The sequence below is a fragment of the Mustela putorius genome, unplaced genomic scaffold (assembly GCF_011764305.1).
Source record: "Mustela putorius furo isolate JIRA1106 unplaced genomic scaffold, ASM1176430v1.1 tig00000275_pilon_pilon_pilon, whole genome shotgun sequence".
NCBI classification, from domain to species: domain Eukaryota; kingdom Metazoa; phylum Chordata; class Mammalia; order Carnivora; family Mustelidae; genus Mustela; species Mustela putorius.
In genome coordinates, this window is record NW_025421341.1 from 15,352,985 (window position 1) to 15,375,251 (window position 22,267).

General features: G+C 36.2%; 1 protein-coding gene across 1 annotated transcript in view; it reads left to right on the plus strand.

Moving 5' to 3' along the window:
* CPS1 (carbamoyl-phosphate synthase 1) overlaps nucleotides 1-22,267 on the plus strand; it is a 123,607-nt gene that overhangs the window by 72,707 nt on the left and 28,633 nt on the right. The window contains exons 22-27 of the mRNA XM_004767015.2: nucleotides 8,963-9,104; nucleotides 10,401-10,466; nucleotides 10,935-10,998; nucleotides 12,700-12,881; nucleotides 19,607-19,801; nucleotides 20,232-20,299. Coding sequence (XP_004767072.1) covers nucleotides 8,963-9,104; nucleotides 10,401-10,466; nucleotides 10,935-10,998; nucleotides 12,700-12,881; nucleotides 19,607-19,801; nucleotides 20,232-20,299 — 717 coding nt within the window. The remainder of the gene's footprint in view (nucleotides 1-8,962; nucleotides 9,105-10,400; nucleotides 10,467-10,934; nucleotides 10,999-12,699; nucleotides 12,882-19,606; nucleotides 19,802-20,231; nucleotides 20,300-22,267) is intronic.

The following is a 22,267-nucleotide window of genomic DNA, read 5'->3' on the forward strand; positions in this document are numbered from 1 at the left end:
GCCTGACTCTAGATTTGGCCAGAGGTATTTACTTAGGGTTGAAATAGGCTGTTAGACACTCTTTGTCAATGACACATAATGTTGATAAAGTAACGGCCATCACCTCAGTGTGAACATGGCCGTGGTGGTATTACACATACTGACTCAAACCCTCCCCTACCTAACCCTACCTACCCTACCTAGCCCTCCCCAACCTAACCTACTCTGTAGCTGATGGACCGGTATAATTGACCATCCTTTGCTCTAGGCGGCTTGAAGGGAGAGCTACTCAATTTGCTCTTGAGTATATAGTCATTAGCATGAAGTAAATGAGAATTTTTGCTGTCCAGGGTGTTAATATTTATTTTTATGTCTTCTTCTGAAAAACACTCAGTGATAAAGATTTTTGATTTCCATGTAGGTAATAATCCTCAAATTAACCGATCTAATGTGATAGGTTATCAGGAATTTCAAACTGGCATTTTTCCACATCTTCCTAGAAATGGCTTTCCATTTTATCTCTCCCTTTCTAGAACGGGCTTACTTTTGCTCACTCAAGAACTAAAACATTTGGTCAAAAATTATTCCTATGTATGTTCCATTTAGCAAGAAAAAAAAATCTATGCAGCAGTTATCAGTAGATAAGATTCAGTTAAGTAAGTTATTTTAATAAGATTCTAAGTAATAGTTTCTAGAAGTCAAAGAAGGTTATATATTGAAAATTATACTGCTGTTGCTTGGAACAACACATCTGGTAGGTGGAAAACTACTCTGTGGAAACATGACTTTCTTTAAACAAAGATCATGGAGAGGTTGTAAAATATAGGACTTCCACATAAATTTATTTGTGAAAGAACAGATTTTATAAAATCAAAGAATGCTCATTTAATCTCAGTTTTCTACTAAGGCCTTATACAACATTTGTTTTTGTTGGATTTAAATTCTGGATGTATAAAAAACCTATATTTTGGGAAAAGCCAGGATTTTCCTTACTGAATACATCTTAATTTGGGGGAAAGGACCTATTGAATGGATTTAAAATTATAAATAAACTTATTAATCAGAAGTAAGAAAAGCAGTATTCTATGGTATGCACTTTGCCCTTTAGTTCAATCTGATCAGGTGAAAGTTGTTTGGTAAAAAACATGATTTGTGAATGTAACAGAACACTTTCTTATACAATTATAGACATGACTCACTACTGTGACAGGGTACTTTCTGTTTGTTTTTCATCATTACCAAATCTGTGGCAGAGCACAAGAGAGTCACAGCATTTCCAGCTAGGAATCAGTGAGATATAAAATGTGATTTATTATGTCTCAAAAATTACAATTAACTTAACCTATATTAGGTCATTTCCTGCATTATTATTACTTGGTATCATGATCTATAATCATGATACTATAATCAGTATTATATAAGTTGTTCTTACCAGATCGAAAATAATACCATAGTAATTCGGGATTATTGTGATCACTAAAGATTGGCTAAAAGAAAGAATGTTAAGATTCATGGATTAAAAATTGCCTGCTGAAAAAGTATGTACAGTATCATTTGCTCATGCTTTTCTTCTTTGTTTGATTCTGTTGTTTTTAGTAGCCTTTAAGGTGAAATACAGTTTTAAGTGTCTGGTCCCTCGAAAGTCAACATTTGTAAGATTGTAACATATTGCAATAGCACTAAGCAGACCTAGATCTTCATAGATAATTTTCATGCTGGTGTGCTTTCCCATGAACATTGGATCACTGGGTATTGTTTGCCCTGTAGATGAGCGGTCAAGATCAAGGTGTTCTTTAATTCCTCCAAAGACCTCACGGCTGTATAGTAACAAAGCACGGTGCTTTGAACAATTAAGAGAAAATAGCGGTATTTACCCAATTGCCCAGGTCTCATCCTTTGCTTTTCTAAACACGACTGCTGCTTTTGAAAAACGTGTTTTGCATTTCTCTTAAGGAAAATTTTGCATTTCTCCTTGGGGGGGGAAAAAAGATGAGAAGACAAATAACCTCCCCTGCTTGCATTATTGGGATTGGGGCATGGTCTTGAACGTGCAAAATGCCAAAAATAATCCTTGAAGCCATGCAAGAGTCAGGGGAAAGGCTGACTGGGGGGGGGGGTCTCAGGGCAGAGAACACGAATCTTACTCTTTTTTTCTGTCCTTATGAAAGCAGGTGTCATTGCTGAGGATCAGGCTCTTCTCTCAGCTTCTGCTTCTCTCAGCTTCTGCCTTTTCGGGGATTTTTAAAAAGAAGACAGTAATAAAATCGCAAGCCCGTCCATCCCGTAATCGTAGGCCAAGTGGAGTGCTCATTTTCGCCTTAGAGCTTGTGCAATCTGGAGAGAAATTTGTTTAGTATTACTTGTGAGTTGGTGGATCAGATAAAAGCCAGTGAAGTGGAAGAGAGGACTGTGTGAAGTGTGCTGCCTCCCTTGGTAATAGCCATGCTGCCGGCGTTCCTCCAGTCGGTTAATAGATTTCCCCAGCTCCTCTATGCCAGGTGAAAATTTCCTCATTAAGGGGAATTTATTCCATTTCCTTTTATCATTTATTATTGAAGACTAAGTGTGAGTGGAGGAAGTTGCGGAGATGACAGGGTAGAATTTTAAACAACAACAACAAAATCGACGTTGGAAGTCGGAGAGAGACAGGAGAAAGGCTCGTATTGTTTATAAAACCAGAGAACACACAAGAGACTTCCCGCTGTAGAAGCTGAGCCCTGCTGTCTAACCGTTAAAAGATTATGGCAGAGTGTGTAAAAGTCTGATTGTCTGTTTTTAAGGTGTTTTTTCCCCCTCCAAAAATTTCAGAACTGTCATTTTCAGCTGCTAAGTAGAGAGGAACTGAAGATTATGAAAAGGCCAACATCACAGCGATCTGGTGTTTCTTTGTGTTATTGTTTAGCTTCTTTTATGCAATGAGGGAAGTGTAACCTTTGCAGAGTTTGCCCCTGAACTCTGAAAGCAAGGAAAACTGGGAGGGAAGAGGAAGGTTACATATATGGCACGTTTCCCAGAATGCAATAAAGATCAACAGAAACATACCAGCACACAGGCATACATACCAGATAACAGACGGATACTTTATCGCACATATTTTAAAACTGTGTGCTTTTCTGCAATATGCTCCCTTCAGCTGATCACATTCTTGCTTGGTATAATGCTCCCTTGATTTACAATATAATATAAATGGAGCATTCCCTATATGAGACTTCAGAAGGCGGTTTGGAATCACAAATTCAGCATTTATACTTCTTTTAGTAATTATTCTATTTTGAGTTTATTCCAAATTAAGGCTTTTATTTTCCTTTGGAAAAAGAGAAATAGTATAGCCCTGTCCCTAAAATAAGCTTTCATCTAACTTGATTTCTTAAAAAAAAAAAAAAAATCTCCCTCTGATGGAAGTTCTTTTAGGCAGACAAAATGGAGGCCAGCCCAACGTGGGCAGATAGACAGGAGGAGCGCCTATCCGAATCTCCACATTGTTAGATGAGCTTTAAGTTCACTTAAGATGATTCATCTTGCATTTGACTCTGAAGAGGTTTAACCTTATCTAAATCACTGGCCCAAAGCTAATGAATCGTGTCTTCAAACTGTCTCTTCTTTTATTTTATTATAATGGGACTCAAAATAAAATTTTGTATCAGAACAAGTAGGGAATCAAGTCAATTTTCTTCCCTATGTAATGACATAACGGCCAGCTCTGTGTCAGACAAAAGCAGCAGAAAGAGCGAAATATAGAGAGAGGCAACCAGCTTCCTGTCTTGGAGTTCGGGGTCCCTCACAGAATTAGGGTAGCGGTGAATGTGGGAAGGAACCTAATTTATCCGTGTCTTTGTAACTGCTATGCTGGGTCAGGATCAACATGTATTAAAAAAAAAAAAAAAAAAGAAGAGAAGAATCAACATTTATTTTGTCAGTGAGGAATACTGAAATGCTTTACACTATTTGATGAACATGCCTGACAAGTCGAAATTAATAACCAGAGAGATTTAAGTAAAATACTACAGAAGAGATATCACTTTGAATTTTGTATGAAAATACCTACCCAGTATTTGCATTCAAATTAAAAGAGATGAGCATGATTACATTCATATGCCATTCCAATGTAAAACACCCTAATTTTCAAGATGTTAAAAAATGTCCTATCATGCTATTGATCTAGCTATTTGAAGATTGAGCAAAAGTTAAAAAGTTGTTTTGCGCTCACCCAGAAAATATTCTGGGCATCAGCTTGTAAGCATGCACTCTGCAAGTCTGGCTTGATAACATCTGTTATGGGAATCTCACCTGGTAAGAATTGAGGGGGTGCCTATTGAGAAGTAAATTTTCAACCCCATCCTGAAATTCTATCATTTATGATTCATTATTCTGTGTTACTGTTCCTCTTCTCAGGCATCCCCTTTGAATAATGAAAATTCTCTGGTGTGGAGATGCTATGGGGAGCAGTAATGATTGAGTTAGTCTTAGTGACAGATAGCTGTTTTTTTGCCACCAGAGTTGAGCACAGAAATAATTTACTTTTTTATGCATGAAGCCAATTCTATCAGTCTTCTTTCTTTTCTTTCTTTTTTTTTTTTTCCCCTTCTTTCTTTGCTCATCGGTAAGAGACCAGTTTTATTTGGTGAGTGGAGGAGGATGATCGCGTATTTGCTGGAGATGTCTTTCTGTGCTCTATTGGACTCTTTGGTGGAAAATAATAAGAGGAATTATGCATATTTCAGCAATAGAAAAGACTGCACTGCTGAATGTGGACAAAACAAATGCAAATTTATTTCATCCCTAATAGAAACATGAGGAATCTAAGTGGTTTCTTTTTTTATTTAATACTGTTATTTATAATTTTCATTTAGAGCAATGTAGCAACCTTTGAAGAATTGACTGATATTCCTTATAAGAGGAAATAATCATTCAAGGCAAGGGGAAAAAAAAAAAAAAAACTAAATAGAAAAGCATGACCCAAAGAGCTCAAGATGAATATATTACTTCCGGTTATCTTTGGACTTGAAGAACTTGCATTTTTGCTAGTCCGGAGTCATAATTATAGGTGTAATGGCTCTTTTCAAGGTGTATGTCCTAAGTGTGTCTGGGTTGTTGCTCTGTGGGTTAGGATTTAGTCATTGAAGCTAGGGTGGCTGCTGATATAGTGACATAATACGGGTTTTGCCTCAGATAGTTACTGCAATAATAAAGAAACGTCTTACTAAAGATCTGTTTATTTTTGTATTTTTCTTTTACTGCTACGGCACAATTATGGGAAAATGTTCTAGCAAGTGGGTAGAAAAATCTAAGGGCACGAGTCGGCTTAATGTTATATGTACAGTATTTCTGCACTTAACTCAAGCTTCATACTTATGTTTTTAACAAAATTGCAGATCAGAGAAAACGTGTAGGCTTTCACCAGGCAGGTAAACATTAATATGATTTTTCTTTCATAAAACTCAGGAATATCTTTATTTAAAAAGAACATCACGCATAGTTCTAATTGAGAAAAATGGCTTATTTATCAAGTACTTCCACTCTGAGGCTGAATGCACACTTGCACATAAACAAATGAGCGATTGATTTAGGAACACAATCTTGGCAAGAAAAGTGAAAATATACATTTCCAAAACAAATAGCAACAAGTTCTTCTTCTGCTTTTGCCTCAAATTTTTTATTTTTTTGCAAGAGTAAAGGTAAACACCAGGCACTGGGGTGTTTCAAAAGCCCTCAGGGGCTCAGCAGTCCTCTCTTGGGTAAGGCCTTTCCAGACTTCCCTAGTGGCCGCTGGGAGCATTTCCCCTGAGCCCAGAGCTTCTCTTGCCTCCATTTCTCCTCAGCACCTCTCACAGTGCAGGCATATCGATGCCTTTTTTTTTTTTTTAAGATTTTATTTATTTATTTGGTATATATAGAGAGAGATCATAAGTAGGCAGGGAGAGAGGGGGAAGCAGGCTCCCTTCCAAGCAGAGAGCCTGATGTGTGACTCGATCCCAGGACCCTGAGATCATGACCCAAGCCGAAGGCAGAGACTTAACCCACTGAGCCCCTGTCAGTGGCTATTTGTTTGCCTCCTAATGTACTCTGACCTCCCTGAATGTAGAGATTCAATATTTTATCTCTCCATCATTAAAATAAGTAGCACAGAAATAAAATAAAATAAGATAAGATAAAATAAAATAAAATAGGAAAAAACAGAGAAGGAGGCAAACCACAAGAGACTCTTAACTATAGAGAACAAACCGAGGGCCGCTGGAGGGCAGGTGAGTCCGGGAAGGGATGACTGGGGGATGGGCATTAAGGAGGGCACTCGATGCGATGAGCACTGGCTGTTATATGCAACTGATGAATCACTCACTAAATTCGACCCCTGAAACTAATAATCTACTCTATGCTAACTTAATTTAATTAAGATTCCATTTAAATTGAATTTAAATAAAGAATTTAAAAAAATAAAGTAGGTGGCATAGAGCCTGAGACACAGGGCATGTTCACTAAGTGTTAAAGCGCTGATGTCAGAATGACAGTGGGTGTTGCCCCACCTTCACCATTCATAATTTCCTACTAACTACAAATCCTCAGTATGTATGGATTCTACACCTGCCATGCCCATCGTGGTCTCAAATTACTGCAGATGCAGATACCCTTGCCTATAGTACATCTGTCAACTCCTTCAACCATAGAAAGCTGAACTTTCTTTACAGCTCTGTTCTCATTCCTCTCCTGCCATAGTAGGTCTCTGCTACATCCACTCACATTGTTATCTCTTTTGTCTGACCTCACTTTGCACCACATAGCCTGTCTCTCCATAAAGTGTTTCGAATCACTCCCTATCATTGCATTGTCTCAAATACTGTTTTGTATCTTCATGAGCAGCATGACCTAGGTAGAAATTTCTGTGACAATAAAATATTCTGTAATCCACACCATCTAAAACAGTAACAGTAACCACTGGCTGTTGAACACTTGAAATGTGGCTAATGTAATTGTTAATCTAAAATTTAGTTTAAAAATTTTTAAATGAATTAACATTTATAATTTAAATAGTCACATGTGACTAATTGCAATTGCTACCATATTGGACAGCATAGTTCTAGAGCAGGAAGCCCAGTACTTTGCATACATAGCATGTGACTAATCATACTAAATAATCAGAATACATTCAAGAATTTGACAGAAAAATGTGTTGCTCTGGGAGACTGTTTATCAAACACTTGGGAAAATTAAAAAAATCAGAATAGAAAAAAAAGACATTAAATATGTTGGGAAGAAATAATGAATTAACTTGAGAGACAGAAGGAAATTTAAGTGCCATAGAAAAAGCTAAATGACTGGGAAGAGACAGAGCTGTAAAAATCCAAACTAGGACTGATATCCAAAAGCCAGAGAAATAGCTATTAAATATACCAGCTTGATTCTCTCTTCTCTAAACTCAGAATATGAATTAATTAAAGAAGATTGAAGAATGAACAAAATGCAATAGATTTAATTCAACTACATTTTATTAGCAGAATTTCAATGAAAATGTTTTATTTATTGTTAGATCTTCTGAGAACATACTGTTATATTTTAATTTCATTGTATTGACTATCAGACTGTTATAATTGAATTTTATTGTGTTGACTATTGCTTGAAATAGTTGGCCTGTAGCTATTTGGTTAGGTATACTTTTACAGAAGTATTTTATTCTTCTGTATCTTGGCTCTTTACAAATTATTTTTTGTATTATCTTTTGTATTACATTTTGAATTTTAGTTGTAAGCTGATTTCAATAACTTTGTCTTTTCTACAAAAGCTGTTGAAGTCCAATTCCCTTATTCATTTAATAAATATTTATTGAATGTTGTCTGAGGACTAACCTGCTAAGCTTTGGGAATGAATTGATAAGTGAGCCAGATGTATTCTTTGTCATCATGGAACATGAATCTAGTGAGGAAAAAAGTCAGGTTGGTGAATAAAAACTAGGAAACATTAAAAATATTGGCAATATTGATGTGCTAAGCAATATGGTTCCAACTATGCTCCTGCCTTTAAGCAAATGAGTCAGTGAAGAGCCCAGGAAGATGTGTGAGTGAAAGCGGACTGAGAGATCTTATGGATGAAACTTGGCTCTAGTTGACCTATAAAGAGTGGCTGGGAGTTGGAGAGCAGTTGGGTAGGTTATAGGAATGTTGAAGTCACTGCAGGTGAGAGAAACAGCACAAATAGAGTCTACGCTATGGGTGGGAAATAATCACAGAGAACGATCTTGTGGACATAGACAGATAATATTAGTAAATAGAGACAAGGAGAGTATACCCAGCCTGTTGCAGTGTTAGGATTCCCAGGTGAAGCTGATTCCCGAAGATCCTACATATAAAGACCTGGAGAATAAGTCAGACATTAGAGAAGGAGCTACAGACTTGGGAATTATTGATTACTTATAATGCTCGAGCGAAGGACAGTGGTTACATTTAGAGGAAGAGAAGAGGTAGCCAGACCTTTAGGCTTAAATCTGGTACCAAAAGATAGAGACTTGTTGGGGGGGGGGGAGGAAACACCAGTAAATAATTTGCGAATTATAAAGTAGGGTGAGAAGCAACCTATCAGAGCCAGAGGACGATATCTTTAAAGAATGAAACATCAAGTAGGTCATATGTTGACAGGTTGAGGAGAAGGAACTTGAGAAAAGTTTCCTAGATTTAGTTAGAGGAAGGCCCATGATTATTTTGAAAGAGGAAGTCCATTAAGACAGTAAATACAGAAGCCATTTTTTCAGAAAATAAGAGAATAAGGTGCCGGGGGTATGGAAGTAGGAAACCACATGTTTGAAAAGGTCAGCTTTGAAAACACTGAAAGATTGCAGAGGCTGGACGATTTAGTGTCCTATTTAATTTGTTCATTTTTAAAAGATAGGAGATCTAAACATGTTGAAGATGGAAAAGAAGGATACTTTGGTGTTTTTGAAATTGGTCCTTACTGTGTCTGTTCTAAACTTGAATTTCTCTTTTTCATTAACTCCTAGTGAGTCCATTACAGAAGAAACCCTGAAAAAGTCAAAGGAGATTGGGTTCTCAGACAAGCAGATTTCAAAATGCCTTGGGCTGACTGAGGCCCAGACAAGGGAGCTGAGGCTGAAGAAAAACATCCACCCTTGGGTTAAACAGGTAAAGGAGTTTCCCTTTCCTCAAGGGGGAAACAAAGGCACCAAGTCATAGAGCCTCTGCCAACAGAAAGAGGGTTGAAATTCAAAATGATTCTACTTGTCTAATTGAAGCCCATGATGCCACCAATTTTATTTAGCACAGAATTGATTTAAGCTTAAAAGGGAAAGGTTGAAGGGGCACTGGCATGTAAAGGTAAGAGTGGTACATGGTTTTCTCTGCCTAAGGGAAAAAAAATTTAAATGACCTCTCCTTTACTTTTTGACCCATGTGCAAATAGATCTGTGATAAGTTAAATCCTTAGTGTAATAGAAGGACTTGAAATACCCTAGCATGGTGGCTGACCTCTTGAAAAGAATAGTTATCTCTTTTGGCACTAACTTTTTACAGGGTAATACTTTATTTTAAGTGTCCCATCATTATGGTTCATTTAGTATTCATTGTGATAGGGTTGGGCATAATGAGCTCATCTAGTATTCATGACAATCACACAAGAACTTTCATAGATGTACCATTGTGATTTTTTTTTTTTTTTTTTTTTTTTTGGACTTTAGTAGAGGGATGCTTTGGCTTAAAGTACCACCAGCTGGTTTTTGTCCTTTAAAATCATTGACTTTTTCCCATGTGCTGAGGGGGCACATGCATACCCTTTGGTCTCAGGTTTGATGCTGAATATATTCTATTCAGCAATTATCTTTCTTCCTTCTCACCTGCCTTACACTAGCCTGCCCTGTTGGCCCTGAATTCTTGCTCACTAAGCTGAGCTTCTGGCCTTTGAGAACTGAATTGATTTACTTTTTCTAAATATGTTCAATGAGACCTTGTCCCCTCCCCCTCATCCCCAAGCTTTAAGGTATTTTTGTCATCCCATTGCTAAGTGCCATAGGTAACTTAAATCCTATGCATTCATTTGCAAACCAAAAACATTCTTATATACAGGTCGTTTTGCTCATAGCAGTCTGGGTAAATTTTCCTGGTAGCCAGTTGACTATGACCATTGTGCTTTGTACAAGTAAAGTACTGCTATAATTAATCAGTGATGCGCTGAGGTGTGTATTGTTATTTATTGGTCAAATGATAACCAGATTATATCATTGTTCCTCCACCTAATCTCATTTTCAGAATTAGGCAGTAATTGAATTGTACCTAGCTTTTTATCTGTCTTTGTATCTGACAGTATGAGGCATTAAAGGAATATGAGCGCAGCACAATATTTTTTTTCATTCTTGAAAAAAAAACAACAAAGGGAATAAAAATCCCGATTTATTTATTTATTTATTTATTTATTTTCTCTTGCAGATCGATACACTGGCTGCAGAATACCCATCAGTAACAAACTACCTCTATATTACCTATAACGGTCAGGTAGGAGCTGCTAAATTGTTATATGCAACAAGCTCCAGATTTAGTAAATTGTCTACATGGGGAAATACGATTTTTGTGTTTTTGCTTATCTAGTAATCTTGGTATTAAATGTGACATCATGTGGGTCAGATATGATAATGTCTTTCCATACTCAGTCTTCTCAGAACTGCCTAAAGATGGTGAAATCAAACAAATAAATTATAATAAGAATAAGAGTTATATGAACATACAATTATGATGTGTTCTTCTGGCTATTTAACTAAAACAATATTGAACTTGTTTTCTGTGACTAAACAGAGCTTATACGTTATACTTACAAGGTCCCAGAGACTAGTAGAGGATACATGTCAATAAGAGGAAGAATGAGAAAGACAGACATAGTGGCAGGACAAAGAGTTTAATTAGATTGAAGAATAACACACAATAATTTCTGTGTCTTTTTTTTTTCTTTTTTCTTTTCCTCCTCAGGAGCATGATATCAGTTTTGATGACCATGGAATGATGGTGTTGGGCTGTGGTCCATATCACATTGGTAAAGTGATAACGTATTTCCATAAGACTTTATAGTTTATATAGTACTTTTCATACATGTTCATTCTATTATTCTAAGAACTATGTAAAAGAGATGCTGTTATAATGAATATTTTGCAAAGTAAGAAAAAGGTTCAATTGGGTAAAGCCCAAGTTGATATGGCTATTAAATGATACATGTGGGACTCAGATGCAGGTCTCAACTTAATTCCTTCTCCTGTTTCACCATGTCCTCCTTTTATGTTTTTATCCTTGTGAACTAAATTGAGCCTCTCATTGAAGTTGGGGAATGAATTACACTCTGACCTTTTATCATCAGGCATAGTTTTATGCAATGATCTATATTTGTTCAACAACTTCGTATATCAACCAGAAATTACATTTGTAGATGAGATCTGGGAATATATGACTTCTGTTGATACCGAATGCAAAGAGCTTTTATCATTGGTACATAGAGCATTATATTATTTAATTAAAATGTTCTCGGCAGAAATTGTGACACCTCACCCATTCACTTAAAATTAGACATTTAATAACAATATAATAATCATAATTTATAGTTACAAAGTATATATTTAAATAGGCAATGATATTTCTCAACAACTGTATTTAACATTTAGTCTTGCAAGTTATTCTAGTATAGAAATGATGAAATACATAATTTAAAATGTATGTAGTCTTTCTCTGTTACTTTAAACATAGTTTATTTTAGGTTTTACAATTAACCAAGGATATGCTACTTCAGCAATCTTTGCTCAAATCTTGAAGTAGGCTGAAAGTGTTTTTATCTTTACCCCTGTAGTTATCTTATGGCCAAATGGCCTGAATACCTCCACCAGGACTTACCTTTCTCTTCTGTAGAAATTTCTTCTTTCCTATTCAAATTTTGCCTAATTCCTGTAACAATTATGCATTACCTTAGGACCCAGGGAAGACTAGCTAAGCTAATAATCAAGTGTATACTTAACTGATAGTGAAAATTACCATGCTACTATTTTTGGATAATTATCATTCTGATAAGAATTTTTAGAAGACAGAATCCTAATGCAAAGGATTAGTACAAATCCCAGGACTTTCAGTTCTGTGGCGTCCCAGTAGAGGTGATATTTTGAGGTATTTAGGCCATTATTGTACTTCAAATTACTTTTTAGAAGGTCACTCACTCTGCATGGGGTGGCCTTGCCAAGTTTAAAAGGATATGCTTGGAAAGGACAGGATTTTCCAATCAATCAAGATATGTCAGAGCTCCAAGGCACTTCAGGGATCATTGGGTTTAGCCCTCAGAGAGCAGAGTAAGTGGAATAACTAAAACAAGAACTCAAGTATTCTGATCACTAGCTCGACTCTTTTTGTGTCCTGAGGTCAGTATATTTACTTTGAATTCTTTTTTTGTAAATGAGGCTTTAAAAAAATCATTAAAACGATCTCGCATTAACTTTGAATTTGAATGTTTCAAATATGGAGATTACTTATTGCAGAACTTAGCATACAAAACAGCCAGCTTGTCATTGTTGTTTAATTAGTCCCTGGTTTTCCTATTACTGTAGCATGCGTGATGTATCTGAAATTTACATTTTGGAGTTTTAAAAATTGCAAGGAAAGGACACTAGCTTCCTTAGCCTTAGCAATATCTTTCTGCTGGTCTTTGTGTTGTAACTCTGTGTTTCTTTTACCCCTCTTCCCAATCTCACCCTCTCTGCAGGCAGCAGTGTGGAATTTGATTGGTGTGCTGTCTCCAGCATCCGCACACTGCGTCAGCTTGGCAAGAAGACAGTGGTGGTGAATTGCAACCCTGAGACTGTGAGCACAGACTTTGATGAGTGTGACAAATTGTACTTTGAAGAGTTGTCTTTGGAGAGAATCCTAGACATCTACCATCAGGAGGTAAAAAGATAAAAAAAAAAAAAAAAAGAAGAAAAATATATGCAGTGCATACTTTATAGATGTAGATGTATGTATGTAGATTTATGTTGTAATTCCCCTTTGGAGAAAGAGTTGCCAGTGTCTTCCACTGTCTAATTTTGTAGTGAAACTTAAAAAAAAATTTAAAAAATTAAAAAAAAAATATTATCCCAGCCTTAGAGTCTTGAGGCCCTGGCACAGAGTGATTATTTTTTTTCTTTCTAAGCATTCCAACTAGATTGAAAACCCTTCTCTTGGTAACACATGCCAGACATGTATTAGCTAATACAAGACAACCCTCCAAAATATTTTGCAGAATGATTTAATTGATTATCTAGACATAGAAGAAGCCACCTCTCTCTAGTTTTTGTGTTGTTGCAGTTTAATAATGAATGGCCCCCAGAGAAGAGAAGTCAGTTGTTCACAAATGACCAGTTAATTCTGTGTGGTTAATTCTGTGTGCTGTCAGATGAAGTCATTAGTCTTCAGTTTAAGATGGAGGAGTTCCTTCTGAACAACACTGGTACTTCTCTCTGTTTCTCTGGCAGTTCTTCCACCACACTCTTGTATTACCGAGAGTATCTTCACTTGGGATTCCTATGACCACCGGTTACTATAAGTCTGTAAGACAAGTTAAAGTCTAACAGTTAAAAAAGATAACTACTGGTAGATTTCAGGGTGATGTTTAGTGGTTGAGTCTTTTCATGTCATTACAGTTAATTCCCTACTATGGAGAATCATTCCTATGTATAAAATATGGTCACTTAGGAAAAAAAAAACAAAACTGAATTAAGGCCATAATACTTAAGTTCAAGCTTTGACTTGACAATTCATTAGGTGTGCAAATTTCTGAAATTCTGTTTCATCTTTTTGTTGTTGTTGTTAATGGACCAGATGAGTGTATATCTGTGCTACATACAAGTATTGTGAAGATAAGGAGATTTGTGGCTGAAACCACATGGGAAAGTATGAATTTCAGTGTTAGAACATGTAATGATTTTATTACCTTGAAGAAAAATAGACAAAGTTTGGATGGATATATCATCATAGTTGTCCATTTGAGACTGACACACTTATCTTTGGGTATAATGAAATTGAACCCTTAGGTAGAATATAGACAATTTTTAGTTTTGTCTCTGACATGGTTTTTCTAATAATTTCTCAAGATTCGTTTCACGTGAGGATCAAAACAAGTACATTCTACAAATATATCTTGAATACCTTTTAAATACCAGGTTCAGCATGATAGGAAGCTGTAAAACCATGTCCCTACCTTCAAGACATTAGAATAATATTGGGACCCATAACAAAAATAAATGAAAGATTACATAATTGTTTAAAAAATATAAACGAGGATTACAGGAGCTGCAGTGAGTATTTTACACATAATTAATTATTTCCTCATGAAATGGTTTAAGGAAAGATTAAAAACTTCTACAACTGCCTTTGGTTATGGTTATACATGGATATTAATGAGATCCTTTATAGTAACTGAATTCAGTATGATGGTAAAAAATAAATTGGTCCTTCTTTGAAGCTAGTTGACATTTATAGTGCTACTATGTAAGGTATTTTAAAATATTATTTTGAAGAATATAAAAACAATATTCCATTGATGTATTTGTTAGACTATCCCACAGGAAATATTATATTAACACATACACATGTCATACACACAGTACATATGTGTGTATGTTTCCTTTTTTGAGGTTGTTGTGTATCTCCTCACAATCTCCAGGAGACTACCATAATCCAGCTTTGGGTATCCCTAGTGATGTTAAAGGCACTGAGACATTCAATGGTAAATCTGCAGAAAATTGGAAGCACATCTAAACTTGCTCAAAAGCACACATTTGAGTCACTTTAGAAAGGCACTTAGGCTACATAGCTACATAGGATGGTAGAAAGTATGATGAGTCTCCTGGTCCAGGTTTCTTGATTTAGTTCAGGACCTACCATATTTCCATGGCAATAAGGATATCTAAACATGAGGGGGAGTCAGAAAAGTGACATGCATTGTGAATAAAGCAGGCTGGCTCAGTTGGTAGAGCATGTACTCTTGATCTCAGGATCATGAGTTCAAGCCCATGTTAGGCATGAAGGCTACCAAAAACAAACAAACACACAAACAAACAAAACCTTAGTTGGAGGTGGAATGAGAGAGGATTCTTATGCTAAAATCTCCTTCCTACTTGTTCTCTTTTTTTAATAGAAAATACTTCAGTGATATATTCTTTTGGCATCAGACATTTTTTAATACTGTATAAAGAGCAACCCTTTAAATTCAAGTCATTTATTACTTGTGATTGTGTTATGGATTCTACTCCTTGAGAAGAAATTTACATTTTAATTTTTTTCCTTAATTTTGGTGTTGAGTATGGGGAAGTGCCAAGAAAATGAGAAATTGGTATCTACCATCTACAGGGCTTTGATAGATAATATTTTGCTTAGTTCTTAATTTTGGCTAAGGCACTCCTTATAAGGGAAAAGATGTTCTCAAGTTATTTTGAGGTATAAGAGTTGAAAATTATTACATTGTTTATGAAAGTTGCAACATTGAGTTTCTCTTTTATTAGATCTATTATTAAATCTATTTTCTAGGGATGAATTATACAATAATCTTTGCAGGCTATGGCAATGAGTAAGAATCACACAGATCAAGGGGAACCTGGGTGGCTCAGTCAGTTAAACGGCCAAACTCTTGATTTTGGATTAGGTCATGATCTCAGGGTCCCAAGATTCAACCCTGGGTCAGGCTTTACACTCAGCAGGGAGTCTGCTTGGGATTTTCTCTGTCTTTCTCTCTCTCTCTCCCTCTGTCCATCCCCCCACTTGCTTACACATTCTCTCAAATAAATAAATTATTTTTTTAAAAGAATCACACATATCCTGTCTTAACTTTACATTCTCCTTTTTTCCACTGAAGACTCATGGTTTGAAAAGTTGTATAAAAGAACATTTACTTTCTTCTCTATCCTGGCCCCATGTAAGACCCATTTCTCATTTTTTAAAAATTTCTTCATGTAAAACCAGATTGAGTCTAAAAATGCCAGGCAATATACCTGACAACTTATGATGTCCCTATCTAGTTTGAGTCCTTTTTAATTTTTCTTTCTGTTATAGTGAGTAATTTACTGGGTCATACCCACATAGAAATGTACTCTGATTAATAATATAACTGTTCTATTTTTAATACCTTATGCTATATGTATATACATATTCAATGACACCTCTGTAACACAATTTGAATTAAATGAATGAATGAACGAAAATCATTAATTAATGGTAAATAAAATCCATTAGGGAATTCATGCTCTAAACTAGAATTGGGTTTCATTCCTAGCATTTGATTTAACTGTAATTAAGTACAATCTTAAGGGTCTGCCTAAAGTGTTAAAAATGGTTTACTAAGATGTGAGTAACTAAGATAATAAAGCACAGTAAAGATAATCTCATAGGTGTACAAAGAATAGAGCTTTGTTAATTAAAGATAATACATGAAATTATAAAAATTAGGGCCATCTTTTAATGAATTAAATGCTATTTTTGTTGGTGAGATAAATTTTTTCTCTTGCATTCTGTCTATAATGTATCATTTAATTTGCCCATAAAAATAAGGAAAAACCAAAGTACTAAAAATACATTTGTGGTGTGATTGTACTTGAATACTGTTTCAGAAATATTCTTGTGTGGTATTGCCTGAGCTTAGTGATACCAAATTAAAAAAAAAAAATAAAACAGGAAACTAAACTGAGTAAAAAGATATAAACAAATCCAGGTAAGATCAGTGGAACTTTGGGACTCTGATGGAATTATTTTCAGCCAGGTATTTAGGGATCTGTGAAACAAATCTGAATTTTAGACTATTTTATGTCAGTGAGTTATTTAAAACTATTTAGGCTTAAGTGATCATTACGGTAGTAATGATAATTTACCCATGTGGGATACCAAATTCTTTTACTAAGTCCCTGCTAGTTCTGTGCTTGGAGTTGGGGCCAATTTAAGATGAATTCTTTCACAAAACTGTCATATATTAACTTCATCCTACAAACATGTTCTTTGTACTGATTTCCTTTTGCTGTGTGGGCAAAACTACACTATACCGTCCACTATTACTCTAAAATGTCCTGTGGATGTGTTTGTCTTTCCAGCAATGATCTTTATTTCTGGAGTCAATGATGAGAATGGGGTTTTTGCAGAGGAAGTTTTTCTACCACTTTTCAAAAAACAACGTTTCAGAAATAGCTCTCTTTGCACCTCTAGCAGTAACGACCCTTGAAACCAGGCAGAAAAATAGTTAACTTAAGATTCGAAGATCCGGTTTATTATTTAAACATAACTGCTCTACAGTGTGGAAAATTGAGATCAGTACTGACTGTATTTGCTAGATTCGAAATATGGGCAAGTCCTTTCACCATTACTGAGCCTCAGTTTCTTTAGCTGTAAATTGGGGAGAGTAATAACTGTCTCAGAGGAATACAGCAAAGGTCAAACAGATGGTGTAGGGCAAATAGTAATATCCTTAGGGAATAGTAGCAGATTACGTTATGACTGTTTTAAAAGTTGCTAATTTGTTGAAAAAATAAAAAACGATTTCACAGAACATTTTAAAAAATGTTAGTGTATTTATTAAAGACTTTTCACTCAAATTTGAGCTCCCGTTTAGTGCAGTGGTCCCCAATTTTTGCTCACAAGTTGATACTTCTCTTTTTAGAAATTATGTTGAAGTGCTTCACGTGAGAAATCTTTGTATGCATTTAATTGAGGAATTAGTTTTTAAGCCTCTAAAATATCAACTCTGCTAATAAACTAAAAATAATAAGCAAATAAAAATATTATTATAGTACGAAGAATAAATCTTCTTAAAGGTTTTGCAAAGATGTATATTGAATATGAGAAATGATAAAAGCACTTATAAATATGCAGAACTGTGGATTATTGTTTCCCATACTGTTTACAAGGCATTTAAGCACTCAACTGTGGGGTGTTTGCTTAGGCACTACTATCATTGCTCTCATCAAAGACAAATTAGCTTTATCCCTTTTAAGACTATTTCAGAATTATTTCAAATAATGATAAAATACATTTGGTTAATATCTATTAATTCAGCAGTTCCAGTATTCATTAGTATGTTATTAAGGCAAATACAAATTATTCCAAGATCAGTGGTCTATCAGTTATAATAATATTTCCTAATATTAATAACAATGTCTTATTTATGCACTTACAATGTGTAAGGCCTTTAATGTTTATTATCTTCTTTAACTTATATCGTGACCTTGTGAAGCAGGCAAATATTGTTCTAATTTTGCAGACATGAAGACTAAATGTTAGAGGGAGTTTCACAGAGACAATCAAGATGGGGCTTTTTTCTTTTGAAATTCAGAAATATTTCTTTATTCCTTTTATCTCCTTAAGCTGGAATTCTATTTCACCTTCTTCCTAGAATTTTCTTCCTATATTTCTATTAATAAAATATATTTATCCATAACAATATCTTACATACACATTGAAATTTTAAAAGTTTACTTCATGAGACCTTCAGGCTGTGATTGTTACTGAGCCACAGTAGTAGGTTTTATTACCATGGTGATCATTCTATAACTAAAAGCAAAATATAATGCATTCTAGTAATTACTAAAATAAAAAGTGAACATTTATCAGAAATGCTTCTTTTAATGAGATGGATGGGGCTTTTTCTTGATTGGTGCATGTACCCCTGGTTGATTAGGATATATTTCCAGAATGAGCTGGGACTCAGCAGTTTTATTTTTTTATTTTTATTTTTGTTTTTTTGATACGCATTTTTATTTTTAATCTGGAAGTTTTGACTACTAACAGAAGATTAAGGTTAAAGATTCAGATCCTGCTTTCAGGACAAATAGTAAGGAAACAGGGGCTAAAATCAGTTACTGGGTACTGTAGATAAGAGCCAAGGTAACAGGAAAGGAGAGAGATGTAAAAATGGGAGGTAGGATGTGGATTGGCCGGTAGTATAGACGTGGTGGAGTTGGATAAGGGCGAGGGGAAAAGGAGAGAAGCAGCAAAGGCAGGGGAAGGGTAAGCGGGCAGAAATCTTGCTAGTGGGAGGGCACGTAGTTGGGGACACTGAGTAGGAGGTCTTGGTGCTGAGAAGAAGGGTGATAGAAAATTGTCCTAATGATGGTGAAGAAGCAGGGTGACACCATCATTGTCCTAATGATGGTGATGAGTTTACACCTTGTCCTTTAGGCATAGGGAAACTTTAGAGTGTCCAGTATAGGAGTCACTTGGTGAATCAGTTTCGTAGGATAATTCATCTGGAGGTGAAGGCCTGCGCTGGAGAGCAGCAGGAGAGGTGAAAGGAGAGATCTCTGTCCATTTAAGGAATTACAACTGTAGTTCAAGCAGCACTTGATTACAGTAGAGTGCATGGTGAAAACGTTAATTGTCTTGATTTCCTTTTTCTGTCATACATGCCCATATCACACATCCCTGTGTAGTTGTGTGGAAGTCTGACATGGTAGTCACGTGTTGTTGTATGGAACTCTCAAATAGATTTTCGCATGTAAGTGCCTGGAAAGGAGGAACGAAGCGTGTTTATCTCTTTGGGGGCATAACTTAATACTGCCCACGGATGGGAGACATGAAACAATCGCAACATGTGAAGCAGTTTTCATCCATCACGAAGTGGCCCTAACAGTCGATGTTATGGGTGTCTTTTCCAGGCGTGCGGTGGCTGTATCATCTCAGTGGGGGGTCAGATTCCAAACAATCTGGCAGTCCCTCTCTACAAGAATGGTGTCAAGATTATGGGCACGAGCCCTCTGCAGATCGACCGGGCTGAGGATCGCTCCATCTTCTCAGCTGTCTTGGACGAGCTGAAGGTGGCTCAGGCACCCTGGAAGGCTGTTAACACTTTGGTAAGGAGAGAAACATGGGTCTGTGTTTAATGTTGGCTTTCGAAGTGTTGCAACCCGAATGTTAACTACCGCAGATGTTAACTGCAGGACAGACAGGAGGCACTTAGGCTTAGGGACTTGACTTTGAAGTTGGTATATTTCTATGAGTGCAGTTAAATGCTGGTTGTGGTTGTGAATTGGTAAGAGTATTCTCATTAAGATTCGGACAATGAAAGACATTCAAACTATTTTTGAGCTTGATTGATATTTACAATTAGAAACTAGGAATTTTATATGTTTCCATGTCCAATTTACATGTTAATGGTGTCTTTTGAGAGAAAGAATAAAAAGAGTTGTGTTACCATTTGTTCTAAAGATGCCTTTCTGCAGTTCTATTGAGTGTTTTAAACTATTCATGTGCTTTTTTGTTGTTGTTGTTTCTATTAATTAGAATGAGGCACTGGAATTCGCGAATTCTGTGGGCTACCCCTGCTTGTTGAGACCTTCCTATGTTTTGAGGTAATATATTGTTTTCCCAAAGTAATGCTTTAAAAATCAGGAGATACTGAAGTGCATGCTGTACGCTGATAGCACTTGGCTTTAATGTGTAGTGATTTGTCAATCCGCCCACACCCCCCAAACCAAGATGGCCAGAGAGAGGACCTATGCGTGGTCATTCAGCTTATCGCTTTTCTTTCAGAGGGTGGCAATAAGAGTGCACAGTCCTCCATCTTAGAACACGGCTTAGGGCATCTTGTTGCCCAACAGAGGGAGGGTAGTTCCACATTAAAGAGAACAATTCAAAAACCCAAAGAGCAAAACCAAAGCAAACCTGGGACATCTCTTTCTAGTGTCTGTTTTCTAGTCAGCGGAAATGGCAGCTTGTCTCTGACTGTTGCCAGCACCTTCTGATGGTTTGAATTTTTTGAGTTTTTGAGATCACATTTTTTAATGGATGAATTATAATTGTGAGGGACAGGGACGGTGAGGATCTTTTATATTAAACTTTGAAACGAAGTTCTATCATCAAAGGAGAAGTTGTGAATTATCACTTACTCTCTTCAGATGTTACCACATGTAAGGAAGGACTTCACTGAACAGGGGATAATAAGAGAAACACAATTTGCTGTGCACGATTTGAAAGTGTAAATGGAATTTGTGATGGGATCCTTTAAAATAATGAAAAATTTGAAATGAGGTGGAAAACTTCCCTTTTTATTTAAATGACATTTTGTGTAAATCACCGTCAAATAATACTACTTCTTTGAGGTATTAATGTAAGTTAATTTAAAGAGCACACAGACATTTGAGGGAGGGTTGCAGAAAGCAGCTCTGACTATTGTGCTTTCTTTCTCATCTCTGCAATCTGTCTCTCTGTTCCAGTTTCCTTGAATTATCGGGGTTATTGACTTAGCCTTCCTGTCTTGAATAGGTGAAGACATGGGAAGCTCTTTATGCAAAAATATGTAATAGAGTAGAAGAAGCAAAGAATGTTACTTTTTAAAAAGAAGTGGAAAGTAGTATTTTTCTTCCTTATTTTTTCCCTCTTACTCCTCCTTCTTCCCTTTGATCTCACTTTAAAAATATCAAAATTCAGCATAAATTGATATCATCGTTCTTTCTCAAGCAATCAATAAGAAGGACACAGTTGAATATCTTTCAGTCAGATACCCTACATTATATTTGCAAATGTTGCTAAAAACTTTATACTTTTCTAACCTAGCTGGTAGTAGAATGACCTGTGGGTTAAGATCAGCCATTGTCAATGACCTCGGAAGGAGTAAGTAGATCCTGGGACATCTGGGTGGCTCCGTCGGTTAAGAGTCTGACTCTTGATTTTGGCCCAAGTCGTGATCTCAGAGTCCTGTGATCAAGTCCCATGTCAGGCTCCACACTCAGCAAGGAGTCTGCTTAAGATTCTCTCCCTCTGCTCCTCCCTCCTTGCTCTCTCCCCTGGCCCTTTCAAATAAATAAATAAATCTTTTTTTTTTTTTTTTAAGATTTTATTTATTTATTTGACAGACAGATCACAAGTAGGCAGAGAGGCAGGCAGAGAGAGAGAAGGAAGCAGGCTCCCTGCTGAGCAGAGAGCCTGATGTGGGGCTCGATCCCATGACCCTGGGATCATGACCTGAGCTAAAGGCAGAGGCTTTAACCCATTGAGCCGCCCAGGTGACCCTAAATAAATAAATCTTAAAAAAAAAAAAAACAAAAAAGAATAGCTAGATCCTAGCATGAATCTTGTTAAGGCTTAAGAATTACCTGGCACCAGCAGAGTGAAAACACAGGATTAGAAAGGACAAACTTTGAGATACTGCTATCTCTACAGCTATGTGATTCTCTTGGGACATCATCACAGCTGTTACCCCTAACTTGAGTGACTCTACTTTGGTTGATTGTTCTGGTGATTAAATGGAGTAAAGACTCAATCTAGAAAAAAGTATCTTCTTATTCAGTCCAGACTGAAACTAGAGATCGCCTGAACTG